At 54.2% G+C, this 21,833-nt stretch overlaps 1 protein-coding gene and 2 long non-coding RNA genes across 3 annotated transcripts in view; 2 read left to right on the top strand and 1 right to left on the bottom strand.

Moving 5' to 3' along the window:
• Positions 1-21,833, top strand: part of LOC145721388 (uncharacterized) — a 185,703-nt gene that overhangs the window by 10,852 nt on the left and 153,018 nt on the right. The gene's annotated exons all lie outside the window — the stretch shown is intronic.
• Positions 1,666-12,871, top strand: TOB2 (transducer of ERBB2, 2). Its single transcript, XM_006740343.3, has 2 exons — positions 1,666-2,738; positions 8,937-12,871. The coding sequence occupies exon 2, from the start codon at positions 9,036-9,038 to the stop codon at positions 10,041-10,043; it is 1,008 nt and encodes a 335-aa protein (XP_006740406.1). The 5' UTR covers positions 1,666-2,738; positions 8,937-9,035; the 3' UTR covers positions 10,044-12,871.
• On the bottom strand, positions 4,408-21,820 carry LOC145721919 (uncharacterized). Its single transcript, XR_014145942.1, has 2 exons — positions 21,211-21,820; positions 4,408-5,453 (listed from the first exon to the last, which is right to left on the bottom strand). It is a non-coding gene; the product is annotated as an uncharacterized LOC145721919 (long non-coding RNA).

Raw genomic sequence — 21,833 nt, 5'->3', positions numbered from 1 at the left:
TGCACAGGATATGTAGGATGCAATCTGGCCTGAACAGTTACCTTTAAATTAAGGATAACAACTATTTGAGCCAGGCTTTACATCCTGTATCATATTTAATCCTCACACGATCTCCATTTTAAGAACAAGAAAACAGGTTTGATGATGTAAAGAGATTTGTTACCATTAAATCCAGATAACACGGTTGGTGGACACAATTGGGATTCAAACCCATTGCTGCCTCTAATAAATGACTTCAAATACCAGCATCCTTTGCAATGCCTCATTGCGCAAACGCACACTCTTCCCAAAGGCCCAGCGCCCGGGTTTTTGGCCCCCCTTCTTAATCCGAGCGGTTGGATGGGAAACCCAATCAGAAGCCGCCTCTCCCTGCTCCCCGACCAATGGGAAGGCTGTTGCTAACACACGGGTTATATTTTTAGCTCTTCGCTGCTCTGGCACCCTGTAGGTCGGCCGGGTCTCACTGCTCGCGTGGAACACGCTAGGGGAGAGCAAGGGAGGAGTGGGGAGCGATGGGGAGGGGAGGGAGGTGGAGAGGGAGGAAAAAGAAGGGGAGGAGTGGAGTGGGGCAAAGCGGAGCGGGGCGTATAAGTGACGCTCTGCCCCTCGCTGACGCACGAGGCAAGTAGTCCCTGGAGGTGCCCCAGGGGCTGAAGCGCTCAGTGTGTGGGGGATGGGGGATTTCGGGCTCAGGCTCCCTCGCGCCTCCCTGTCCCCTTGGAGTTTGCCCTCCAGTCCGGCCTTTTTCTGCTGCAGTCAAGGAAAGCGCTTTTAAACCCCCACACCACCGCTGCTCTCTGCCCTTGCAAAAAACAACACACAAAAAAAAGATCAAGGAACAAACAAATGCAAACTGTTCGTAGCTGGAAACTTTCGGATTTCGCCACCCCACGTGGGTTCGGCGACTGCGGATGGGCTGGAACCGCCTGGAATGAGAATAAAGGTCGGGGGTTGGGGAGAGAATTGGGGAATGGGCGACTGGGCAAAAGCCTTAACGCGCAAGCTCCAAGGGGCTCCTCGCAACCTGGCAGTCCGGTCCGCCTGTGACCTCACCTGGGCACAGGCCTCCCTACCCTCAACTCCGCGCCCCGCAGTCACAATGTGGCCGAGCGCGCGAAGCCGGCGCGCCCGTCCAGGGCCAGCGAGCCTTGGTCTGCAACCCCATGGACCGTCGGGTGCGTGAGCTTGGGGCCCCTGGCACGGGCAGGCGCCACACCCCGCCGGCGGGGGGCTCTTATATAGAAGAAATGTTGCTCTGTCTAGTCCCCCGTACGGGGGTCGCCAGCCGAGAGAGCAAACGCGGGAATCCGCAGCAGGGCTGAGCCCCGCCCGGGGCTGGCCGGGGGCGCACTAGCGCGCCTGCGCGGAGCCGGCGCGGGCCTTCTTCGGCCGCGAGGTAATTGGGGGGCCAGAGGCAGCAAGTAGAAGGTTTATGTGGCGCTAGGCTCCTTTTTCCGGCCGGCCGGCCTCGCCTCGCCTCGCCTCCCCTTCCTCCCGCTCAGCGTGCTCAGACCCCGGTTTCCCATTCGCCCTCCCTTCGGCGTTAGCATCGCCCGCCGAGGCATGGGGCGCTCGGAAGACTCGAGCCAACCCGAGTTAATAAAGGAGCGAAACGTCTCCCAAGCTCACGCCATCCCCTCAGCTCCCCCTCCCGCCAAGGGACGGTAACTGGGGCGGTGCGAGAGCCGTGGGGTTGGTCGGCCAGTCAAACGCCCAGACCCGGAGGGACTCGCCGACCTGGCCTGGGGGAGCAGGTCCGGCGAAACGTAAGAACAGTCGGCGCTGGGGCAGGTGCAGGGCCCAAGCCACGGGAGCTGGGGGCGGGAGCTCCCCTCCCCGCGACATCCATTCATGTCACACATCTAAAGTGAACCACCGGGTTCCAGTCCAGGACCCTGCCCTCCCAGAGCTCGCTGTCTACCTGGGGAAACATTGTACCCGATGAGCACGCTTTCAGTGGTTTGGGCCATGAAGAAAATAAATGGCACGGTGCTGTGATGGGGAGGGGAGGCGAGCATCATTGGACCGGCTAAGGGCGGCCTTGCTGGCGTTTGAGCTGGGATCTGAGTGAGAAGAGGCCGGCCACGGGAGGGCTGGCGGAAGGAGGTTTCGGGGAACCCCCGGAGGGCATGTAGAGCCGCCGACCCCGCGTCGCGAAGGGTTAAGCCTCCCGGCCGGCTGGGAAGTAGTCCCGGCCCGGCGCCCGGCCCCGCCCCTGCAGGGCGGAGGGACGCATCACGCAGGGGTGGGGAAGCGGGATCCGTGCGCAGGGTTGCTAAGGGTGAAACTTTTCATTGACTTTGCTCACTTCGGGACGGGGCGCGGGAAGGTGCGGGTCGTCGCCGGAGAGAAGCGAGTGGCTCGGGCGACGCGGGGCCAGAAGGGCAGGACCGCCCGTTAGCCAGAGCCCGGACCGTTCTCCGCCCTGCGACACGAGCTGCCCTCCGGTCCAACATCCCCGCGCCGTCGCCGCCGGCCGGCCGGCCCGCCCGCCCGCCTTCCGTCCCCTCTCCGCCGAGCCTGACCTCCAAAAAGCTGAAAGAATTATTATTGAGAGTCATAGCCCAAAACTCCCTCACTTGTCCCCCAACCCTCAACGAAGAAAAGAACCCATCAACCTCCGGCCCGGCGGCGCCCGGAAAGGAAGGAAGAGCGACCTCCGCCCCGCGCCCAGAACCACCCTGGAGGGAGAAGCCTCCCCGCGACCGGCAGACCGCCCCGCCACCGCGGAGACCCGAGTGAGTGAGCGGGGAGCGTGCGGGCGGCGGGGACCCCTGAGACGCCTCCTCCCACCCCCGTCCCACTCTCGCTCTTCGCTTTGCTGTACGCTGCACGTTGCTATCGTGCCCCCACTCCGAGGACTGGCCAACATTTTCCTTTCCCCTTCCACCTCCCCGATAGAACCCCCCCTCCCCGCCTTTTTCCCCGGTGCTCCTCTCCGCTCCGTGTTCTGAGTGTGGCCCCCTCCCGGGTGGGGTGCATTTCCTCCCCTCTCCGCCCCCCTCAGTTCTTCATATCGTAGAGACTCGCTAGATTTTTCTTTGTACCCCCCACCCCCCCCGCAAAACATAACTTCCACCACCATTAAATAAATCAGAGGAAGGAAGGGGATCCAGGCCTTGTTTTTCTGCTGCTTTTCCCGTGTGCGGGGAAGGGGGTGGTAATAATTAATAGGGTTTATCTCTGGCCCTGTGGAGCTGAGGGATAGAAGGTAGACATCCCCTTTTGGACCGATCAGTGGTGACTGTCCTCCGGCCGCTGAACCAGAATTTACCGTTTGGCTTTAGTGTTTTAAGGGAAAACTGCGCGGGGCGGGGGGTGAAGTGCGTTTACAGCAATACCGTGAGTGGATTCTGGTTGATCCCGGTGAGATGCCTGGGAGGAAGAGCCCTACTTCTAAGCTCGTTCCCCTCCTGCCCGGAGGATTGACTGTGCCCTTGACCAGAGAGGGAGGGGGGGAAGGGAGCAGAGAGAGGAGGGGCAGCTGGCAGGCCTTCTCCCACCCCGCAGAGGAACCAGAACCCTACACAGCGGGCTGCAGCTTGGGCCAGCGGAGGGGGTCTCAGGTGCCTTGCTCAGTGTCTAACCTTTCTTTTTCTCCTTCCTATCCATCCTACCTTGGGAGTGAGCCCCTCATCTTTGATTTTCCAGCAGAAAAAACACTCCTATTGCTTTCTTGGGCGCCTGCCCCATCCCCCTCTTAAGCAGTGGGGGAAAGAAGCTTGTGTGGGAGGAAGGATTAGGGAGGTTTAACACCGTGTAGGGGAGCTTTGCCGAGGATCTGATAAGTCTGGTCATAGAGCAGGCCTTGCAATGGGAGGAGACTCACAAAACAATTTCAAGTATTAGAATATGTTGTTCGGGTGTCAGATGCACAGTTTTTCCTTCCCTGCCCGGAACCTTTTCCCATTTCCCTAGCTGGGTCTAGTTACTCGGACTTGGATTAGAAGAGGGGTGAGGCTTGGGCCCTGCTGGCTTCGGGCCTTCTGATTTTCCGCCCGGCCCCTCCCCGCAGCTTAACTGGGAATTTCTTTGGCTGAGAGGAGGGGAGAACTGGGTTTAGTTCCTGCCTTTTCTGGCCGTGGGGGTGCTGGAGCTGAGCCCGCCGGGCATTAAGTGAAAAACGCTTTTTTTCCTCTTTGAATTCACCGTCCCTACAGCAACTCCAGACGGAGACCACCCAGTCCAAGGAATACAGATTAAGCTGCAGGGGCGGGGTGGGGGGGCGGCGGAGGGATGTGTGACCTTTATCTGTCCCAGCCCACCGTGTTCACCCAGAAAAAACTCATTAGAAGGAGATCTTTAATTGAACAGTCAAGGGAACCTGTGAAGAGGAAGGGGCGGCAATTCAGCCTTTCTTGAGACCAAGACGTGAATACGGTAGGGTGGTACAATACGGAGAGTAGGCCTTATGGGTAAATTTATATAAAATGTATTAAGCGGTGGGCGGGGGGATGGGGGCGTCCACCACAGCGCGCATGTGCATCGGAAACTTTTCCTCGGTTCTCCGAACCTCGGCCAGCTCCCCTTACCGGGCATGCGTAATTCGCTGGCTGAACCTTCGCAAAGCACATAGGGAAGTGTAGTGTGCAGAGAAAGTAGGTCACTTGCTCCAGTCTGAGCGTGAGGTGTCTGAGGACTACAGTTCCCAGAGTGCAGAGCGCGCCTTCACTCCCGGCCTACGTTGGGAGTTCAGTGAAGTCTTCCTGGCTTCGCAGGAATCGAGTGCCCCAGAAAGGGCCTTCTTAGTCGGAACAGTTGGGCTTGCACAGTCCATGTTTGAGGGACATGGTGGAGACTCTGGGCGGGGTGTTGTGGTCCGTCGGCACAAGTCCTGGAAGGCCTGCAAGCATACCCGCCGGCCTGGGTCGCTGCCTCTGAGACTGGTGGGGTGGGGCCAGGCGGTCCCACGGAACCTGGCTCTCACTCCCTGGGATTCGGTGTGCGACACCTGCTGGCCTTGTCAAAATTGAGGACCCCTCCTTCCCGACTCCTCTTTCCAGACTCATTTGAACCTGATAGTGCTTGGTTGTAGGACCATTTGGTTGTTAAGGCTTGAGGTGCCTGAATATTTTATAGGTACTCCTGGTTTGGGGGCCTGAGGAGTTCCCTTATCATTATCCCTCCTTTTCCCCTTTAAAACATACTGGTTTTCTTCTTAACCTTCTTTCGCATTTTTGTTACAAGCTCTTTCTGGAAACTCCATTACCGTATCATTGACTGTAGCAGCCACCTTTCTTACCTCGTTTTTGTCCTTCTCTTAAGCACTCTTTAAAACAGAAGTCAAGGGGCGCCTGGGTGCCTCAGTCCTTAAGCGTCTGCCTTCGGCTCAGGTCATGATCCCGGGCTCCTGAGATCGAGCCCCGCATCGGGCTCCCTGCTGGGCGGGAAGCCTGCTTCTCCCTCTCCCACTCAGCAACTTGCTTGTGTTCCCTCTCTCGCTGTGTCTTTTTCTGTCAAATAAATAAAAATCTTCTTTAAAAAATAAATAAAACACAAGTCAGCACAAGGGATCTGAATCCCACATTAATTTTACTGTTGGGAATAAACAGGTGAAGGAGAATTGAGATTCTAAATGAAACTGGACAGAATTTACTCTCACATTCGCAACTTTTTAATATATTGACAAAAGGTAGATGTTGCTATTGTTAAACACTTGGTTTTTGAGGCGGGAGGGGAGTTGTTTGGTTGGTTTTGTTTTTGTTTTTACTTTTTGCCACCTTTCTGGCCTTTTGCACCTGAGTCAGAGTTGGAGAAGATCTTAAAGTCCTCTCTTCCCTCTTAACTTGAATCCACTTGTTACTTATATTGAAGAGTAGTTATTACTAAGCTTTCTAATCTTACCACATTCTATGAATGAATATCTATGAATATTTATATATAAGCCTAGAATTTGTCCATAGCCTTAAAAAAAAAATGAACAGACTCATTGGAGTGGTCACTCCTATCTTTAGTTAAAGACAAGACAGCACCAGTGCTTTAATCCTCTGTTCCATAAGCTTCTTGAAGTCAAAATTAGAGCCTGAGCTGATAGAGCAGAAAATCTCATTCTGGTTGTCCAGCATTTTTGAAAGGTTCCACCCCACAGCCATCTGGCCTGGCCTGTTCTCCAATTAAAGAGGCAAAGATGGCGTTCTATACTTCCTTCCTTGTGTGGCAGCGTCACTGAGGTATAAATTGGTGTGCAGCTTTAGCTGCTTATGCTGCAGAAAATGGTTCGCTAGGCAGGGCTGATGACAGTGGTTCTATTGTACTTCGGGGTGGGAGGCTTATTTCCCAATGACTTTGGCCTGCGTTTAAAATGCTCCCATTTTGAAAAGAAAAAAAAAGAGAGAGGGAAACAAGCCGTAAGAGACTCTTAACGATAGAGAACAAACTGAGGGTTAATGGAAGGAGGTGGGTGAGGGACAGGCTAGATGGGTGATGGGGATGAAGGAGGGCACTTGTTGTGATGAGCATTGGGGGTTGCATGTCAGTGAAGAACCACCGAATTCTACTCCAGAAACCAATATTGCGCTGTATGTTAACTAAGTAAAATTTAATTTAAAAAAAATAGATAAATAAAAATGCTCCCATTTTGAGGCTGAACACTTCAGGGGAGGTTAACTTGGAAGGCATGTATGCAGCAAAGTTTGAGGAGGCCTAGAAAGGTGTAGGAGCCCTTTGGTGTTGAGTGGTATACCAAGAGGCCACGTGGTGCTTTGGGGAAGTATAATGTCATATTTAAGTCTGTTTTACTTTTCAAAAACACTTTGAAAACATTGTCTTTAACTCCAGGCCCATCGTTGGGAACCAGTGCCAACTTTCTTCATAGCTTTTTAATTTCCTCCATGTTGGACACCTCTGGTGGGCTGCTATGGCCCTTACAGACTTCCTCTTGGGGGACGCCTGCAGTCCTGGTGGCTAGCCCTGCAGTCCTTATAAACAGGAAGCCCCCTATCTTTACCATTTTTTTTTTCCTCTTTAATCCTTCTGGAATTGATCTGTGCTCATGGCACCTCTGTTGAATCCCCATGTGACCCTCTGCTCAGACCGGAAATGAGGGTGGGACTAGACCTGGCCAGTGTCCTGTGATGCTCCAGATTGACCCAGTGCTGCTTCTCTGATATTCACCCAAGAGCTTTGCCCGAGGATCCAGTCCTAAAAATACCCTTAGGAGCCATGGCCCCAGTCCAAAGAATTATAAGGAAGAGAGCTGGGGCAGGTGTTCAAAAAACTCAAGATCCTCAAGCCTAGAATTAGCACCTGAATACTCTATGCTGGACCCAGAAGGGATTTTAATCAAAATCCAGCTCCAGATCTATCACAGGGCAAAAGATGCCCTTGATGGATCATGGATTAGTCTTGTCTCTGCACTGAGCTCAGCAGCACATTCCCACCCAGAGGCCTGGCTGGGAACAAATTCTGGCCCTGCTGACCCTTAAAGGTGGTCCTTCTCAGTTTTCCCACAGCATGACCACCCTGGAGCTGCCCTTTTGGAGATCCAGAGTGAGGAGATGAGAATCACTCGCTTTCAGGACTTTACAGATCATCTTCTTAAGACATGAGGCTGGCCCAGACCTCAGGAATAAACCTTTTTGACCTCTGTGGGAGCTGGCTGTGAGAGAATCCCAAAATAACAATCTGAGTGTTTATCTTGGGCTGTCTCCTCTCCAGGGATCTCCAAACACTTGATAAGTCTGATCTGGTGCCAAGGACAGGTGGTCAGACGGTCCCCAGGAGACTGAGTGATGATGGGTCCCCAGCTGGAGGCTGCAGGGTGATGGAAAATTTCTTCTCTTTGCCACCCTCATCACCTACACTCTAGCCAAAAGCTAGAGATTCCCTCTGGCCACACCAGTGCTGCTCTTAAGGACTTTTTGGCCTATAGGGTCTTGCCTCCGTTTCATTTCCTCTGCTTCCCTGAGACAGCCCCTGGTCAGCAGTCCCTTGCTGGCCCACACCTCTGGTTGTAACAGGTCTTGACTTCTTGGGGATTGTGTTCTTGTCTCCATTCTTGGAGGCTGCCTCAATGGAAATGCACCCTTTGGTTACACTGTGTTCTTGAAACATCAGTTCTGCAAACCCAGAGCGAGCCAGAAAGCATGTACACCGACGGGGCCCAGGATGACAAATTGGATGTGACTGGAGTCCAAGCCCCCAGTGAGAAGTTGGCAGTGCTGTTTCCTGTTCAGTGATCTGTATCCCTTTCCATTTAAGGAGAAAAACTAAGGATTTTAAACTTATATCTTGGCCTGTGACTGTTGGGAGTACGACTTCAACAAGACGTTATGGAGATTTGTTACCAAGAGCCTCCCCTTCTCCAGTTGAATTAGGGTCTCAGTTTTTTGTGGGTTTTTTGCTTTTTGCTTTTTTTAAGATTTTATTTATTATTTGACAGAGAGAGAGCTAGAGCAGGAACACAAGCAGGGGGAGTGGGAGAGGGAGAAGCAGGCTTCCTGCCGAGCAGGGAGCCTGATATGGGACTTGATCCCAGGATCCTGGGATCATGACCTGAGCGAAGGCAGACGCTTAACGACTGAGCCACCCAGCTCTCTGTTCTGTTTTTTTGATAGCAGTTGTATAGTGACTTGGATTCTCAAAATAGTGGAAACCACAGCACTCCTGTTTCTTTAGAATTACTTGAAAAACCATAGCTCATTTTATCAGGTGCCTTCTAAATAGCAGGTTCAGTGTGAGACAGTTTACATCCTTGAGCTAACTTACTCTCCATGATAGCCTTATGTCACTGATAAAACTGAGGCTCGGAAGAAAGTGGCTTGCCCTCAGCCACACAGTCAAGCTAGTCACTAGTAGAGCAGAAAAGGGGCCCTGAGTCTGAGATCTAAAGTTGGTGCTTTTCTATCCTTTCCGTTGATTCCCCCTGCCCGCCTGCCCCCCCCCCCAAGCTTTCTGCACATCTACTCATAATACCCTCTGTTGTTCTTGGTTTGCAGAGCTGTCTGGAGCCCAAGGCTGCCTACCTTCCATCACCTGCCACTGCCCTCGGCTTGTATACACGTACCCGGAGCTGATTTGCCGCCTCGGAAAGGACCATGCAGCTGGAGATCAAAGTGGCCCTGAACTTTATCATCTCCTACTTGTACAACAAGCTGCCCCGGCGCCGGGCAGACCTGTTCGGCGAGGAGCTGGAGCGGCTCCTGAAAAAGAAATATGAAGGCCACTGGTACCCTGACAAGCCCCTGAAGGGCTCCGGCTTCCGCTGTGTTCACATCGGGGAGATCGTGGACCCCGTGGTGGAGCTGGCCGCCCGGCGGAGTGGCCTGGCCGTGGAGGATGTGCGGGCCAACGTGCCCGAGGAGCTGAGCGTCTGGATCGACCCGTTCGAAGTGTCCTACCAGATCGGCGAGAAGGGGGCAGTGAAAGTGCTGTACCTGGATGACAGTGAGGGCTGTGTCGCCCCAGAGCTGGACAAGGAGTTCAAGAGCAGTTTCAACCCCGACGCACAGGTCTTCGTGCCCATCGGCAGCCAGGACAGCTCCCTGTCCAGCTCCCCGTCGCCGTCCTTCGGCCAGTCACCCAGCCCCACCTTCATCCCCCGCTCTGCCCAGCCCATCACCTTCACCACCGCCTCCTTCGCCGCCACCAAGTTTGGCTCCACCAAGATGAAGAAGGGTGGCGGGGCCACGGGGGGTGGCGGGGGCGTGGCGGGTGGCGGGCCCGGGGGCCCCCAGCCTCCGCAGCCCCGCCTGGCCCGCTCTCCCACCAGCAGCCTGCTGAAGCACAAGAGCCTCTCCCTGTCTCTGCACTCACTGAACTTCGTCGCGGCCAGCCCAGCCCCTCAGTCGCAGCTCTCCCCCAACGCCAAGGAGTTCGTGTACAACGGGGGCGGCGCCACCAGCCTCTTCTTTGACGGGGCCGACGGCGGGGGCGCCGGGGCCACCTCGTGCAATAGCAGCAGCTTCGACGTGGCCCAGGTGTTTGGGGGCGGCACCAACAGCCTCTTCCTGGAGAAGACACCCTTCGTGGAGGGCCTCAGCTACAACCTGAACGCCATGCCCTACCCCAGCCAGCCCTTCCAGCCCGTTGTGCTGGCCAACTGACCGCCCTCGGGCCGCGGGGCCGGGAGCGCCCAAGACCACAGAAAGGAGAAAGGAAAAGAAAGGCCAAAAAAAGAGGAAAAGAAAAATACACAAAAAGATTTCCAGTCTTCTTACTCTGGCTTCTAGAAAAAAAGATCCAGCCCAGGCATGGAGTGGGAGGGGGCTCCTGAAGCACCGAATCGAGGTTAACTCAACCCCCTGCTGTTTTCCTGCCTGCCTCTGATTTATTTGGTTGGTTTGGGTTTTATATTTTTTTCTTTTTTTTTTTTTTTTACATGTAGTTTTCTATATAACATCTTTAATTAGTGGCTTCCTGTGCTAAGAATGGTCCAGATGTGAATTGCTGCTCCCTCCCTCCCTCCCTCCCTCCTTCCTTCACACGCCTGGTTTAGGATTGGTGTGTCCAAGCTCACAGGGAAGGAAGAGCCACAGCTGGGGCCTGACTCTGCCCAGAGCAGAGAGGCTGCCCCGTGTCACTGTCTCTGTCCCCCAGCTCTGCTTTCACTCAAAGCCATCCAACCTCAGCAGGCCTTCTTGGGCCCTGCCACCCAAATAGGTCTGACCCCAGCCCCTGCTCCCTTCCAGGCCTGAGCCACGGGGAGCTGCTGGCTGGCTACTTGACACCCTCCCGCTAGAGAGGTTAGCACTCTGTCTAGTGGAATTGCTTTCATCTCTGTCCTGTGGCCCCACACCACCATCCCCACCTGGCCCGGACCCCCACCACAGCCCCGGAGACCCAGCCGTTGACACATGTGGCCTCTCGTGCAGCCCCTTCTTCCCTGGGCCTGAGGTTGTGGGGAAGGAGGTGGGGCAAGTGCGGGTGTGTGTGTGCGTGCGCGTGCGTGTGCGTGGTTTGCCGTCCTGTTTTAAAGGATTCCAAGCCATGTAAACCCCCTCCCCCCCCCAACATGATTCCAGGTTGCGGCAAGTGCTTATTTATGTAGGAGGTTGGGGAATGGGCCGGGTGGGTTGTCAGTCCTTTTGTAGGGTGGGTCACGTGTTGGGGTGAGACTGCGGCTGAGCCTAAGACACTCCCAGGGGAAAATACTGCAGAAGGAACTGGTTTCCACACTGCGGAGGGATCTGCACTTTTGTTTTTGACCAAAAAAGGGGGGGGTTAGCTGTGAGGGGCTGAGGGAATACCAGCCTACCAGCCCCTGATGCCTAAGAGAAGTCCCTGGACTCAGATCCTCCTGTTTCGTGACCTTAACCCAGGGTGGGAGCTCCTCACCTGAGCACCCGTGGGGGGTGGGGGGGGGGAGTTTTGGGTCAGTGCCTAGAGTGGGCAGTCCTGAGCCTTGAATCGAGACTTCTTAGTCCTTTGGTTGTAGATGTTATTTTAGTATGTTTCTGCCCCTGCCTGCGTGAGAACTTCTTGGTACCTCTTGCCGGCCCCTCTCACTGCCCGACCCAACTCCACTAGGCCTTGATGCTGTGAGGACTGGTCTCTCGGGCAGGCCGGCCGGGACAGGCGTTTGGCCATCGCAGATGGTATGTGCGGATCACAGGAGAGCCTCAGCTCCTGTCTCTGCCGGAAGAGAAGCTGTTTCTCCCACCTGACCCTAGTGAGCCAGCTTCCATGCATGCCATGATGCTTTGGCTGGTGGGCCACGTGGCATCAGGGCCCCCGTCACCAAAACGTACCAAAGCCCTTGGCACCCCAACCCACCCCGCCCTCCTCAGTGACCCCAAGTGGGGCAACCGCCGTGGCAGTGGGTCCAGCCCAGACACACACTGCCAGCCTCCTCCCCCTGCATTGGGCACCAGCTCTACCTCCCCCAGCGGGGCAACGCCCTGGCTCCTCAGCCCAGCACCAGCTGTCCCCTAGATTTCTCGGGCCGGCCCGGTCTGGGCGACCCTCTCCCTTGCCCTCCGCTCCCACACAGGTGACAGGCCCAGGCAGATGGCTGCTCTCTGGGAAAGGTTGGATGCTGCCTGATGCATGCCCCTACACTCGCGGACACAGGTACCCGCCAGCCCGGTCGGCTTGTTTCTCACCACATCTAGGGGGAGGGGCAGACCAACCCCTTAGTGTCTTTTGAAATACGAAGAAAAATGTATGTTCAGGAGCATGACTCCACTGCTGGACTCTTGGGCCCAGTTCAGTCTGTCTCGTCTCAAATCTAGGCATTTTTGCTTCAATTTTATTTTTTTTAAGGAAACGAAAACAAAAACCTGCACTAATTTACCTGGTTTCGTAGGAAAACTTTTTTTTTTATTTTTTACATTTTTTGGTGTCCGTTTGTATTGAATAATTTGCTACATTTGTAAAATGTAAGAGGTATATATAATATATGTATATTTCTAACGTAAAAAACGTAATTTTTTTCTTTTCAAGATTTTTTCTTAAAAAGAGGAGAGAAACAGATATTTTTTCAGGAAAAACAAACTTTAAAATAAAAAAAGAGGAGAATTGAACCTATTTCTCCCCTTTCCCCATCCTCTCTCTCTGTCTGCCCCTCTTTCCCAGGAACAAATCAAAAGGTGGATCGTCTTGTAAAGAATGTAAACTTTTAGTCCAGAATGATGTATTTTTCTCAATGCAGTGAGCTATAGATTCTCTAGTTTGACCCCTCGGGATGGGAAGGAGGGCATTGAGGCAATGTGGAGAGGAGCTTGGGGGAGCAGGGTAATGAACTTGTTTTCTTTAGTGAAGGAGGAATACAATCAAGCATTTTGTATTCAGAATGTTGTGCAATATTTTGGAATGGGACATTGGTGTGTTTAGAGATTTAGTTTAAAAACAAAACAAAAAGATTGATCAAATCTGTACAGTTTATATTGTTCCAGATTTTTTTAAGTTTGTATTAAAAGCATGATATATAATAGCCTGCTGCCTGCTCCTGGCTTGTTTTTACCTGGGGCCCCTGTCGGCTTCAAGAGACCGTTGGTCCTCCTCACTTCACCCCTTGGGGTGCCTCAGTGCCAAGGGCCCCTTTTCACCCCCTGTCGCACCATCACAGGACACAGAGTTCCCACTTCGAGGGGTTCTTTGCCACCCTGGAAACCTGCTCCCTAAGGCTGGGAACTGCCCAAGCTCCCCCTGCTGCCGGGTTGTGGAGCGGGTACTGGAAGCAAGCCTTGCGAACAGAACAGGATCACGTCGTGGCTTTTTTAGGAACGGCCGATTCCTTGGAGGCCGAGGGAGAGATCAGGCTCCCCCCGCCTGCTCTACCTCTAGTGTTTGCCTCCCTCAGACGACTGCTCCCTTAGAAGTGGGTAAGGACGAGAAGAGCCCACCCGAGTCAGGTTCTGTCCCAAAACCTGGTGCTTGGATTCTCGGCCCTTCTCGGCCAGGCAACTGCCGAGCCGCTGTAGAGGCAAGAGGGCCTGCCTGGGGCTGGGGAAGAGCTCAGCCATCTCCCTCTTACAGGGCCCATCACTGCCCGTCACTGGGGAAACTTCTCCGTGTACCTTCTCCCCGGCTGTGGGGCACATCAGCCCCGCGGGCCCCTGGGTTGAAGAGGGCGGCCAGGTACTGGAGGGATCTTCTTTCCGCCTCACAGCAACCTGGTGATGGAGGTGTTCTCTCTGCAGTACAACTGAGAACAGGGCTCTAAGTCTATATGCACAAGACTGGCAATTGGGGAAGCTGAGCTTTTGTGTGTGACGTTTTCATGTACAGAGCCGGGGCAACTGCTGGAGAAGCCTGACGCTCCCCCGGAGGGGATGGGAGGGCTGACGTGCCACCTCCAGCCTGGTATGGGGGGGGGCAGCTCTTCTGGGGCATCAGTGCGATGGGCATCTCCTCAGGCCCCTCGCTTCCCAGACAGGCCAACACTGATCCCTCCCCAACCAAGAGCATGAATGAGGCCTAGAAGCTCTCCGGCCAGGCCTCCAACCTCTGCACATGGTCCCAGGAGCGCTTGATGCCTGGCCCCTCCGTGGGCCACTTCCTCCCCGGAGCCCATCAAGCGGAGGGAGGCCCCTGTTCAGGATGCCCAGGCCTTTGCCTGACGCACACAAGGCCACTCCCAGGGGTCTCCCTTTCCTCTGTCCCGCCAGGGAGAAGCCCCGCGTCTCCCTGTGACCCTGTGTACAGGCTGCCGGCCTACCTGTGGGGCCCAGGGCCCCTCGCACACTCACTCCTACTTCTGCTAATGCAAACACAGTACCAGCACAGGTCCTGTCCCAACAGGTGCCCGTGGTCACCCATTCCCCCTCCCTACGCACGTGCCGCGGAGCTCCGCCCTGATAGGAGGGAAGAGCGTTCTGGTAGACTCAGCTCCCCAGAAAAAAGTCTCATTTATTCACTCGACAAACCCTCCATGAACACCCGAGGTCTGCCTGGGAGCACAGGAGAGATGGCCGTTACAGGGCAGGCATGCACGGGGGGGCCTGAGGGCCTGGGCATCAGGAGGCAGAGAAAGGCCAAGTTAGCCAGGCCCCTCCCCGGGGGAGCCATCAGGGAAGCGACTCCTCTCTCCCCACCCCCCAGAAGACGCAGGTTCCCGTCCCACCCCTGCTGCTCCCTTGCTGGGGGGACCTCAAGCACACCACTTCACCTACTCTGGCTCCTCCGTTCCCTCACTTCGAAAATGGGGATAATAACTACTGCTCATGAAAATTAAACGAAATAATGAGTGGAAAATGCTGCGCATAGCGGCCCGCCCAGAGTGAACAACAAGTGTCACCTTCTTCCCCGGGGCTGTCACTGTCCTCAAACACCACCAGCCGGCCTGCTCCCAGAGGCTTCCTTGCATCAGCAAACATGCCGAAACCAGACCCCGCCAGCAGCAGGACCAGAGTGGGACACAACGGGAAACTCCATCCCGGAGCAGAGACTAGGCTGGCCCCCGCTCTGCCCTCTGCCCAGGTGGGAGGCTGCTTGTGCCCCAGCAATGCCCCCCACCCCATGCTACAAAGTATGCTCCTTGCCGCTTGTCCTCTTCAGGGGCCCAGCCTTCAGCCCTGGGATGGAACGGGCCCTTGACCCACGTCCCGAAACCTCCGGGGAGTTTCCCTCTGGAGAACAGAGGGGCGGGTGGGTGTGAGTCATGGCGGCAGGAGAACCCTGCTCCGCTGGTCACTGCCCAACTGAGTCAGGGCCCGCCCCTAGGCCAAGGGGATGCCACTGTCTGGGCCTCTGAGTGAGTCAGGGGCGGAGGGGCACACTCTCATCCTCCCTCCTCCTCCCCTTGGGCCTGGCCAGTTGGGCCAAGTCATGCCTGGGCAGGGCCCAAGGACAGGCTGGAACCAGCCAGGAAGTCTCCAAGCCCCTGGGCAATAGGAACCTACTGATCCCCTGGTTTTTAATTTGGCGAACGTCCCTGCCAGCAAGCGAAGTGGTCCTCACAGCTGCTCACTTTCTGTGTAACATTGAACACCTCTCTTCCCTCTTGACATCTGTCCCACTTGTACAACAAGGGATAGCAGGGCTGGGCCCCGGGCCAGCTGAACCACTCCCTGGGCCAGTGCCTCTTCCTGTCTCAGGGGCTCCCAAGACATGATGAGGACTCTGTGCTGGAGAACCTTTCCCAGGGAGGGGAGGGAAGAGTAACAGGCTAGGCCCTGGGCAGGACCACGTGGCTACTGGCTGAGGCCCCCCACCCCTGCCCAAGGCATGAGGACCTGATCAGAATACTGCTGGGATGCGGCAGGCTGAGTAAGGAGAAGGGCCACGGAGAAGAGGCCTGGGCCAGCCACTCAGCTGGGTCCTCTGGCTAGCTCTGCCCGGACTGGCTCTACTCAACATTCAATATTCACCTTACAACATGGAGCCCCCAGAAGTGCTGGACACTGTTCCAGGCATGAGGGAAATAGGGTGAACAGCAGGAAACAAATCCCTGCTCCCCTAAAGACCATGTTCGATGAACCACAAATAAATGAGAAAATGTCAGACAGTGAGGATGGGGCATAATCACAACCAGCGATGGCCACTAGTGACCTTTAGATTGGTCCGGGGAAGAAGGGGCCTTACCAAGGGGGGGGCTCTGAATCTACGATCTGAATTACAAGAGAATTACCAGAGTGAATAGCAGAGGGGTCAGCCCCTTCCAAGGGCAAGGCAGGAACAAGCCTGGTATGCTTAGGGAATGAAAAGGCCAGTAGTAAACAAGAGCAAGTAGCTCAAGATCAGGTCAAGAGGTCCTCAGGGCCACATCATGGGCCCCGGAGCCCAGATGGGGAGTCAGGATGTTATCTTAAATGTGAGATTTCAGTCTCTCACCTCCAGGTTGGCCCATCTGTGGCTAACAGAGAGAATGAGACACTGTTCTCTCACACAATCAATAAACCTTCCCGGAACCCCTCCTTTGTGCCTGGCGCTGAGCCGGACACAGAGGAGAGGCCCAGCACATGGGCCTGCTGGAGGAAGTGGGGGGTACGTCTGGTGATAGAAGACAGACCGGGTCATTAGGACTTCAACCCCTTGATCAGGTTCACGCCAGAAGGAAGCCCAGGGAGACACAAGTGCCCAGAGGAGGCTCCCACCCAGCCTGGGAAGGCCCTTCAGAGGGTTGGGAGAAGCTGGTGAGTGAGGAATTATGGCACAGAACATAGGCCAAGTGCTCCAGCGTAGGCTGGTAAGATGACACCCGGACTGAGCACTGGGGGGCTCCAGGCAGTCAGCAGGGAGGCGAGGAGAGGAACAAGACTCAGGAGTGGAAGAGTGAGAGCCAGGGGCACAGCAAGTAAAGACCACCCCTTCGAGAAGCCACAGAGATATCCCAAAGGCAGAAATATACAACTAAAACTAAAAACTTCTAAAAGAAAACAGAAGAGAAAATCTTTGTGATCTTGAGTTAGGCAAAGAGTTCTTAGATATGACTCCTGAAAAATGATCCATAAAAGAAAAAACTGATACACTGAACTTTATAAAAAAAAAAAAAACTCCCTTAGACACTGACTGGTAAAAGAATAAAAAATAAAAGAATAAAAAGACAAGCCACAGACTGCGAGAAAATATTTTGCAAATTATATGTATCTGATAAAAGTGTTTTATACAGAATCTACAAAGAACTTTCAAAACTCAATTATATCATTTTGCAATATATACAAACATCAAACCATTATGTTATACACCTGAAACTAATATAATGTTATATCGGTCAATTATATCTAAAAAACAAAACAGGGATGGCTGCGTGGCTCAGATGGTTAAGCATCTGCCTTCTGCTCAGGTCATGATCCCAGGGTCCTGGGATCGAGTCCCGCATCGGACCACCTGCTCAGCAGGGACACTGCTTCTCCCTCTGCCTGCCGCTCCCCCTGCTTGCGCGTGCGCGCTCTCTCTCTCTGACAAATAAATAAATAAAATCTTTTAAAAAATTACTTTAAAAAAATAAAAAACAGAACTAAACACCTCTCAATTATAAGAAAACAACCCAATACAAAACTGGGCAAAAGATCTGAACAGACACTTCATAAAAAAATATATGATAGGGCGCCTGGGTGGCTCAGTCAGTTAAGCGGCTGCCTTCGGCTCAGGTCATGATCCCAGGGTTCTGGGATCGAGTCCCGCATCAGGCTCCTTGCTCAGCAGAGAGCCTGCTTCTCCCTCTGCCTGCCTGCTACTCCCCCTGCTTGTGCTCTATCTCTCTCACTCTCTCTGTGTCAAATAAATAAAGTCTTAAAAAAAAAAAAAGATATATGATAGGGGCGCCTGGGTGGCTCAGTCGTTAAGCGTCTGCCTTTGGCTCAGGTCATGATCCCACGGTCCTGGGATTGAGCCCCGCATCGGGCTCCCTGCTCTGCAGGAGGCCTGCTTCTCCCTCTCCCACTCCCCCTGCTTGTGTTCCCTCTCTCGCTGTGTCTCTGTCAAATAAATAAATAAAATCTTAAAAAAAAAAAAAGATATATGATGGGGGGGTGCCTGGGTGGCTCAGTCAGTTGGGTGTCTGAGTCTTGATTTCAGTTCAGGTCCTGATCTCGGGGTCGTGAGATCGAGCCCCATGTCAGGCTCTGTGCTCACTGCAGGGTCTGCTTGAGATTCTCTCCCTGTTCCTCTGCCCCTGCCCCCTGCTCTCTCTCTCTCTCTAAAATAAAATAAAATCTCGGGCGCCTGGGTGGCTCAGTTGGTTGAGCGGCTGTCTTCGGCTCAGGTCATGATCCTGGAGTCCCTGGATCGAGTCCCGCATCGGGCTCCCTGCTCGGCGGGGAGTCTGCTTCTCCCTCTGACCCTCCCCCCTCTCATGTGCTCTCTCTCATTCTCTCGCTCTCAAATAAATAAATAAAAATCTTTAAATAAAATAAAAATAAAATAAAATCTTAAAAAAATAAAAAAGATCTCTCTCTCCCTCTCTCCCTGCCCCTCCCCCACTCTTTCTCTAAATAAAATCTTAAAAAAAGATAAATGAATGGTAAATAAGCACATGAAAAACTGCTCATCAATAGTCATTAGAAAAATGCAAACTAACACCACAATAAACACACCTATTACAGCAGCTAAAATTTAAAAGACTGACAATACCAAGTGTTAACGAAGATGTGGAGAAATTAGCAACTTTCATACATTGCTGGTGGGAATGCAAAATGTTACAACCACTTTGTAGAATAAATTGGAAGATTCTTTAGAAGTTAAACACACACCGACAACACGACCCAGCCATTCTGTTCTTAAGCATTTGCCCGTAAGAAAAGGAAATGAACGTCCATACAAAGACTTGTACACAAATGTTCATGGCAGCTTTATGTGTTAGCCCCAGATAGGAAACAACCTCAATGTCCTTCAACGGGTGAAGGCTTGAACAAACTCCAGGGCATCACACTATGGAACACTCCACAACAATAAAAAGAAATGAGCCTCTGATACATGCAACATGAATGAATCTCAAAATATTAAAATGAGTGAAAGTCAGACCAAAACAAACAAAAAAACCCAACATATTATTTGAATCCATTTACAGACAATTCTAGAAAATGCAAACTAATCACGTCGCAACAGAAAGCAGATTAGTAGTTGCCTGGGACAGGAGAGGAGGAGGGAAACAGACTGGAGAAAGGGATTAAAAATGGGAACAAGGTGGGGCGCCTGGGTGGCTCAGTTGGTTAAACGACTGCCTTTGGCTCAGGTCATGATCCTGGAGTCCTGGGATCAAGTCCCGCATCAGGCTCCCTGCTCGGCAGGGAGTCTGCTTCTCCCTCTGACTCTCCTCCCTCTCATTCTCTCTCTCTCAATAAATAAATAAAATCTTTAAAAAAAAAAAAATTGGGAATAAGGAAACTTTTGAGGGTGACGGATATGTTCCTTTTTTTGATTCTGGTGACTAAAAGGCACAGCCGATACTCGATTGTCCGTTCCACAAATATAGATTGACCTACTATGTGCAAACCCCTGTGTTCTTGGCCCTGGAGATGCAGCAGGGACAACACAGTCCCTGCGCTCACCAGGCTCCTGGTCTTGTGCACAAGATCAACAATACACCTGATACACAAAAGCCACGGACAGAAGTATCCTCAGGGAAGCAAAGCGGGTGACAAGGCAGGAACACTAGGTTGGGGGAAGTGAGGGAAAGGGGCTCTGAGCCCGGGGCGGGGGGGGGCAGCTCAACTAAAACCAGAGGGGCCCCCTTGTCTTGCGCGCGCCCCCCGCCCCTCGGGGACTGCCCCTCCCGGTTGTTGCTGCCCTTCCGCCCCTTCCTGCTCCGTGCAGCAGCCTCAGCTGGGTCGTGTGGCTCTGCCAGAATCCGGGCCTCTCTGTGCAGCTCAGCTTCCTTAGCCATACGGCGTGGAAACAGGGTCGGCCCCGCTCACATGGGCACAGAGCCCCCCACCCCCCCTCAGCTCTCTGCCCAAGGGGGCCGCTCGCCTTGGCTCAGCTGGATTTGGGGACAGGCCGAGCAGAAACGCCCAGGGCAGGGAGCCCAGCTGGCTTCTCCTGATCAGCACACTAGGGAGCCCCCCCCCTCTGGAATTAGGGCTGCCTTCTGGGGAGCGGGCCCGGGCTGCAGCAGGGGCACCCCTCTTAAGCAGGGCTCGCAGGGTGGCAGGAGGTGGCGAGGCACTGGGCTGGCCTCTGGGAGGGCAGCTCTGGCCTGCCGCCTGGGCCGGGGCGGGGGACAGGCCAGGCTGGCCTGAGGCCCAGAGGGGCAGGGCGGGAGGTCATCGGCCACCGGTAGGGGGGCCTACTTGGCCCTCTCTCTGGACACAATGTCCGGGACTGCTTCACGGCTTGGCTGGCGGACAGGGAACAGTAGCTGGCAGAGGGCACGGGCAGCCGGCCGAGGGGGGCAGGGAGCGGCCTGGCCCGAGCAAAGGACTCGTCTGTACAACCTGACCTGCCACCCTGGGCGAGGAGAGGACCAGCTGGTCTGGGAGGGAGACCGGGGGGCCTGGCTCCCTGCGAGGGCCTGCCTCAGCCATCCTTCCCTAACATACGCCTTAGTTTCCCCAGACCACTCCCGCCTGCCATCACTTGAGCTAAGTTCCAGAAGAGGACAGTACCCTGCAAACGCTGGCCCTGCCCCCCTATGGCCTTGACCTCCGGGAGGTCACAACCTCTCTGAGACTCAGATCTTCACCTGAAAGATGGCACCTACTTCTTTTTGGGGCTTGAATGCACGGAGGGCATTTAAGACAGTTCCCCTCCCAGAGGAAGCACTTGCTGGAGTAGTCGGCTATAACTACCACATTAATAAGCAGCAGTAACGTGGATGTATTGAGGACTTCCGGTGTGCCAGGAGCTCTGCCTGCATTTCCCTGAATCCCTGCAGCAACCGGAGGCAGGTTTTATCTCCCTGATTTTATAGGTGAGGAAACTGAGCTTCAGCAAACAAAGTGACACAGCTGGTATTAGGGGCCTGTGGCTCCTCACCCCTGTAGGAAAAAGGGTAAGAGCCCGATGGGCAGACCCTGGGGGTTCCCTCAGGTCAAGGTGAACCAGGGAGGGCCTGAGGGGGATCCTAGAAACCCAGCAGCAGAACCCAGAGACCATACTCACTTCCCACACGACACTTCCGGCAGAGTCCAAACTCTATCCTGATATATGAGCCAAGGTGCCCAGCAAAGGCTGAGGGACAGTTGTGGGGAGGGATGTATTCATTCATTTAGCAAATACTGATAGAGGGAAACACAGTCTGGAGCTGGACTGCCAGACTCTGGACTCAGATACTGCACCTTGTGAGGTGTGTGTCCTGGAGGCAGGGTGACTCCCAGTTTTCCCAGTAAAAGTGCTGTGTCCCAGGAAACCCCTCAGTCTAAGGAAAGCCAGAACGGTCGGTCACCCTACCTGGAGGAGTTACTCCACCTCTTGGTTTCCTCAACTGTAAAAGGACACCAATTCTCACCTGTCGGAAGGTAAAATGAGCATAACGCCCTGGGTTCGCGGTCCCAGCCCCGTAACTGGGAGCGGGGATAGCAGCCTCTCCTCATCCTGGCAGAGGCTGAGCAGGAAGGGAAGGAAGGAGGTGTGATCTTCCCCATTTTGCAGATGAAGGGACAGAGGCTCCCACTGAGTCTGAGGAGCACACAGAAGACCCAGGCGGATACTTTTCTTGTCCCAGAATCTGCTCTTAGAAGGTATCAGGCAAGGCCCCCTGTGCTGCCACAGGGCAGGCCCAGACCATGCGCTCCCTGGGCAAAGGCTAAGGTCCACAGCGAGCAGACCGGCCCAATGGGGCACTGCGGAGGAGCCCAAGGCTGGGCTCAGGTCCTGCACCGGGCCAGATCCTGGGAGAGGATTAGGGGAGAATTAGGACAGTTCACAGTTACCTTGCTAAGTACTCAGCAGGTGCTGACATGCCTGGGTTCTTCCCTACAACACTAGAAGGAGGGCCCATGAGCAGTCCGAGTTTAAAAGTGGGGATACTGAGGCTCTGAGAGGCAAAGTCTACCCAAGGTCACCCATGGGGT

The sequence above is a fragment of the Leptonychotes weddellii genome, chromosome 5 (genome assembly GCF_054177405.1).
Source record: "Leptonychotes weddellii isolate Sample4059 chromosome 5, ASM5417740v2, whole genome shotgun sequence".
NCBI lineage: Eukaryota > Metazoa > Chordata > Mammalia > Carnivora > Phocidae > Leptonychotes > Leptonychotes weddellii.
This window is presented reverse-complemented; position numbering and strand designations above follow the sequence as displayed.

Excerpts from the sequence above, each read along its gene's own strand:
- TOB2 (XM_006740343.3), top strand. The coding sequence starts at position 9,036 with ATGCAGCTGGAGATCAAAGTGGCCCTGAACTTTATCATCTCCTACTTG.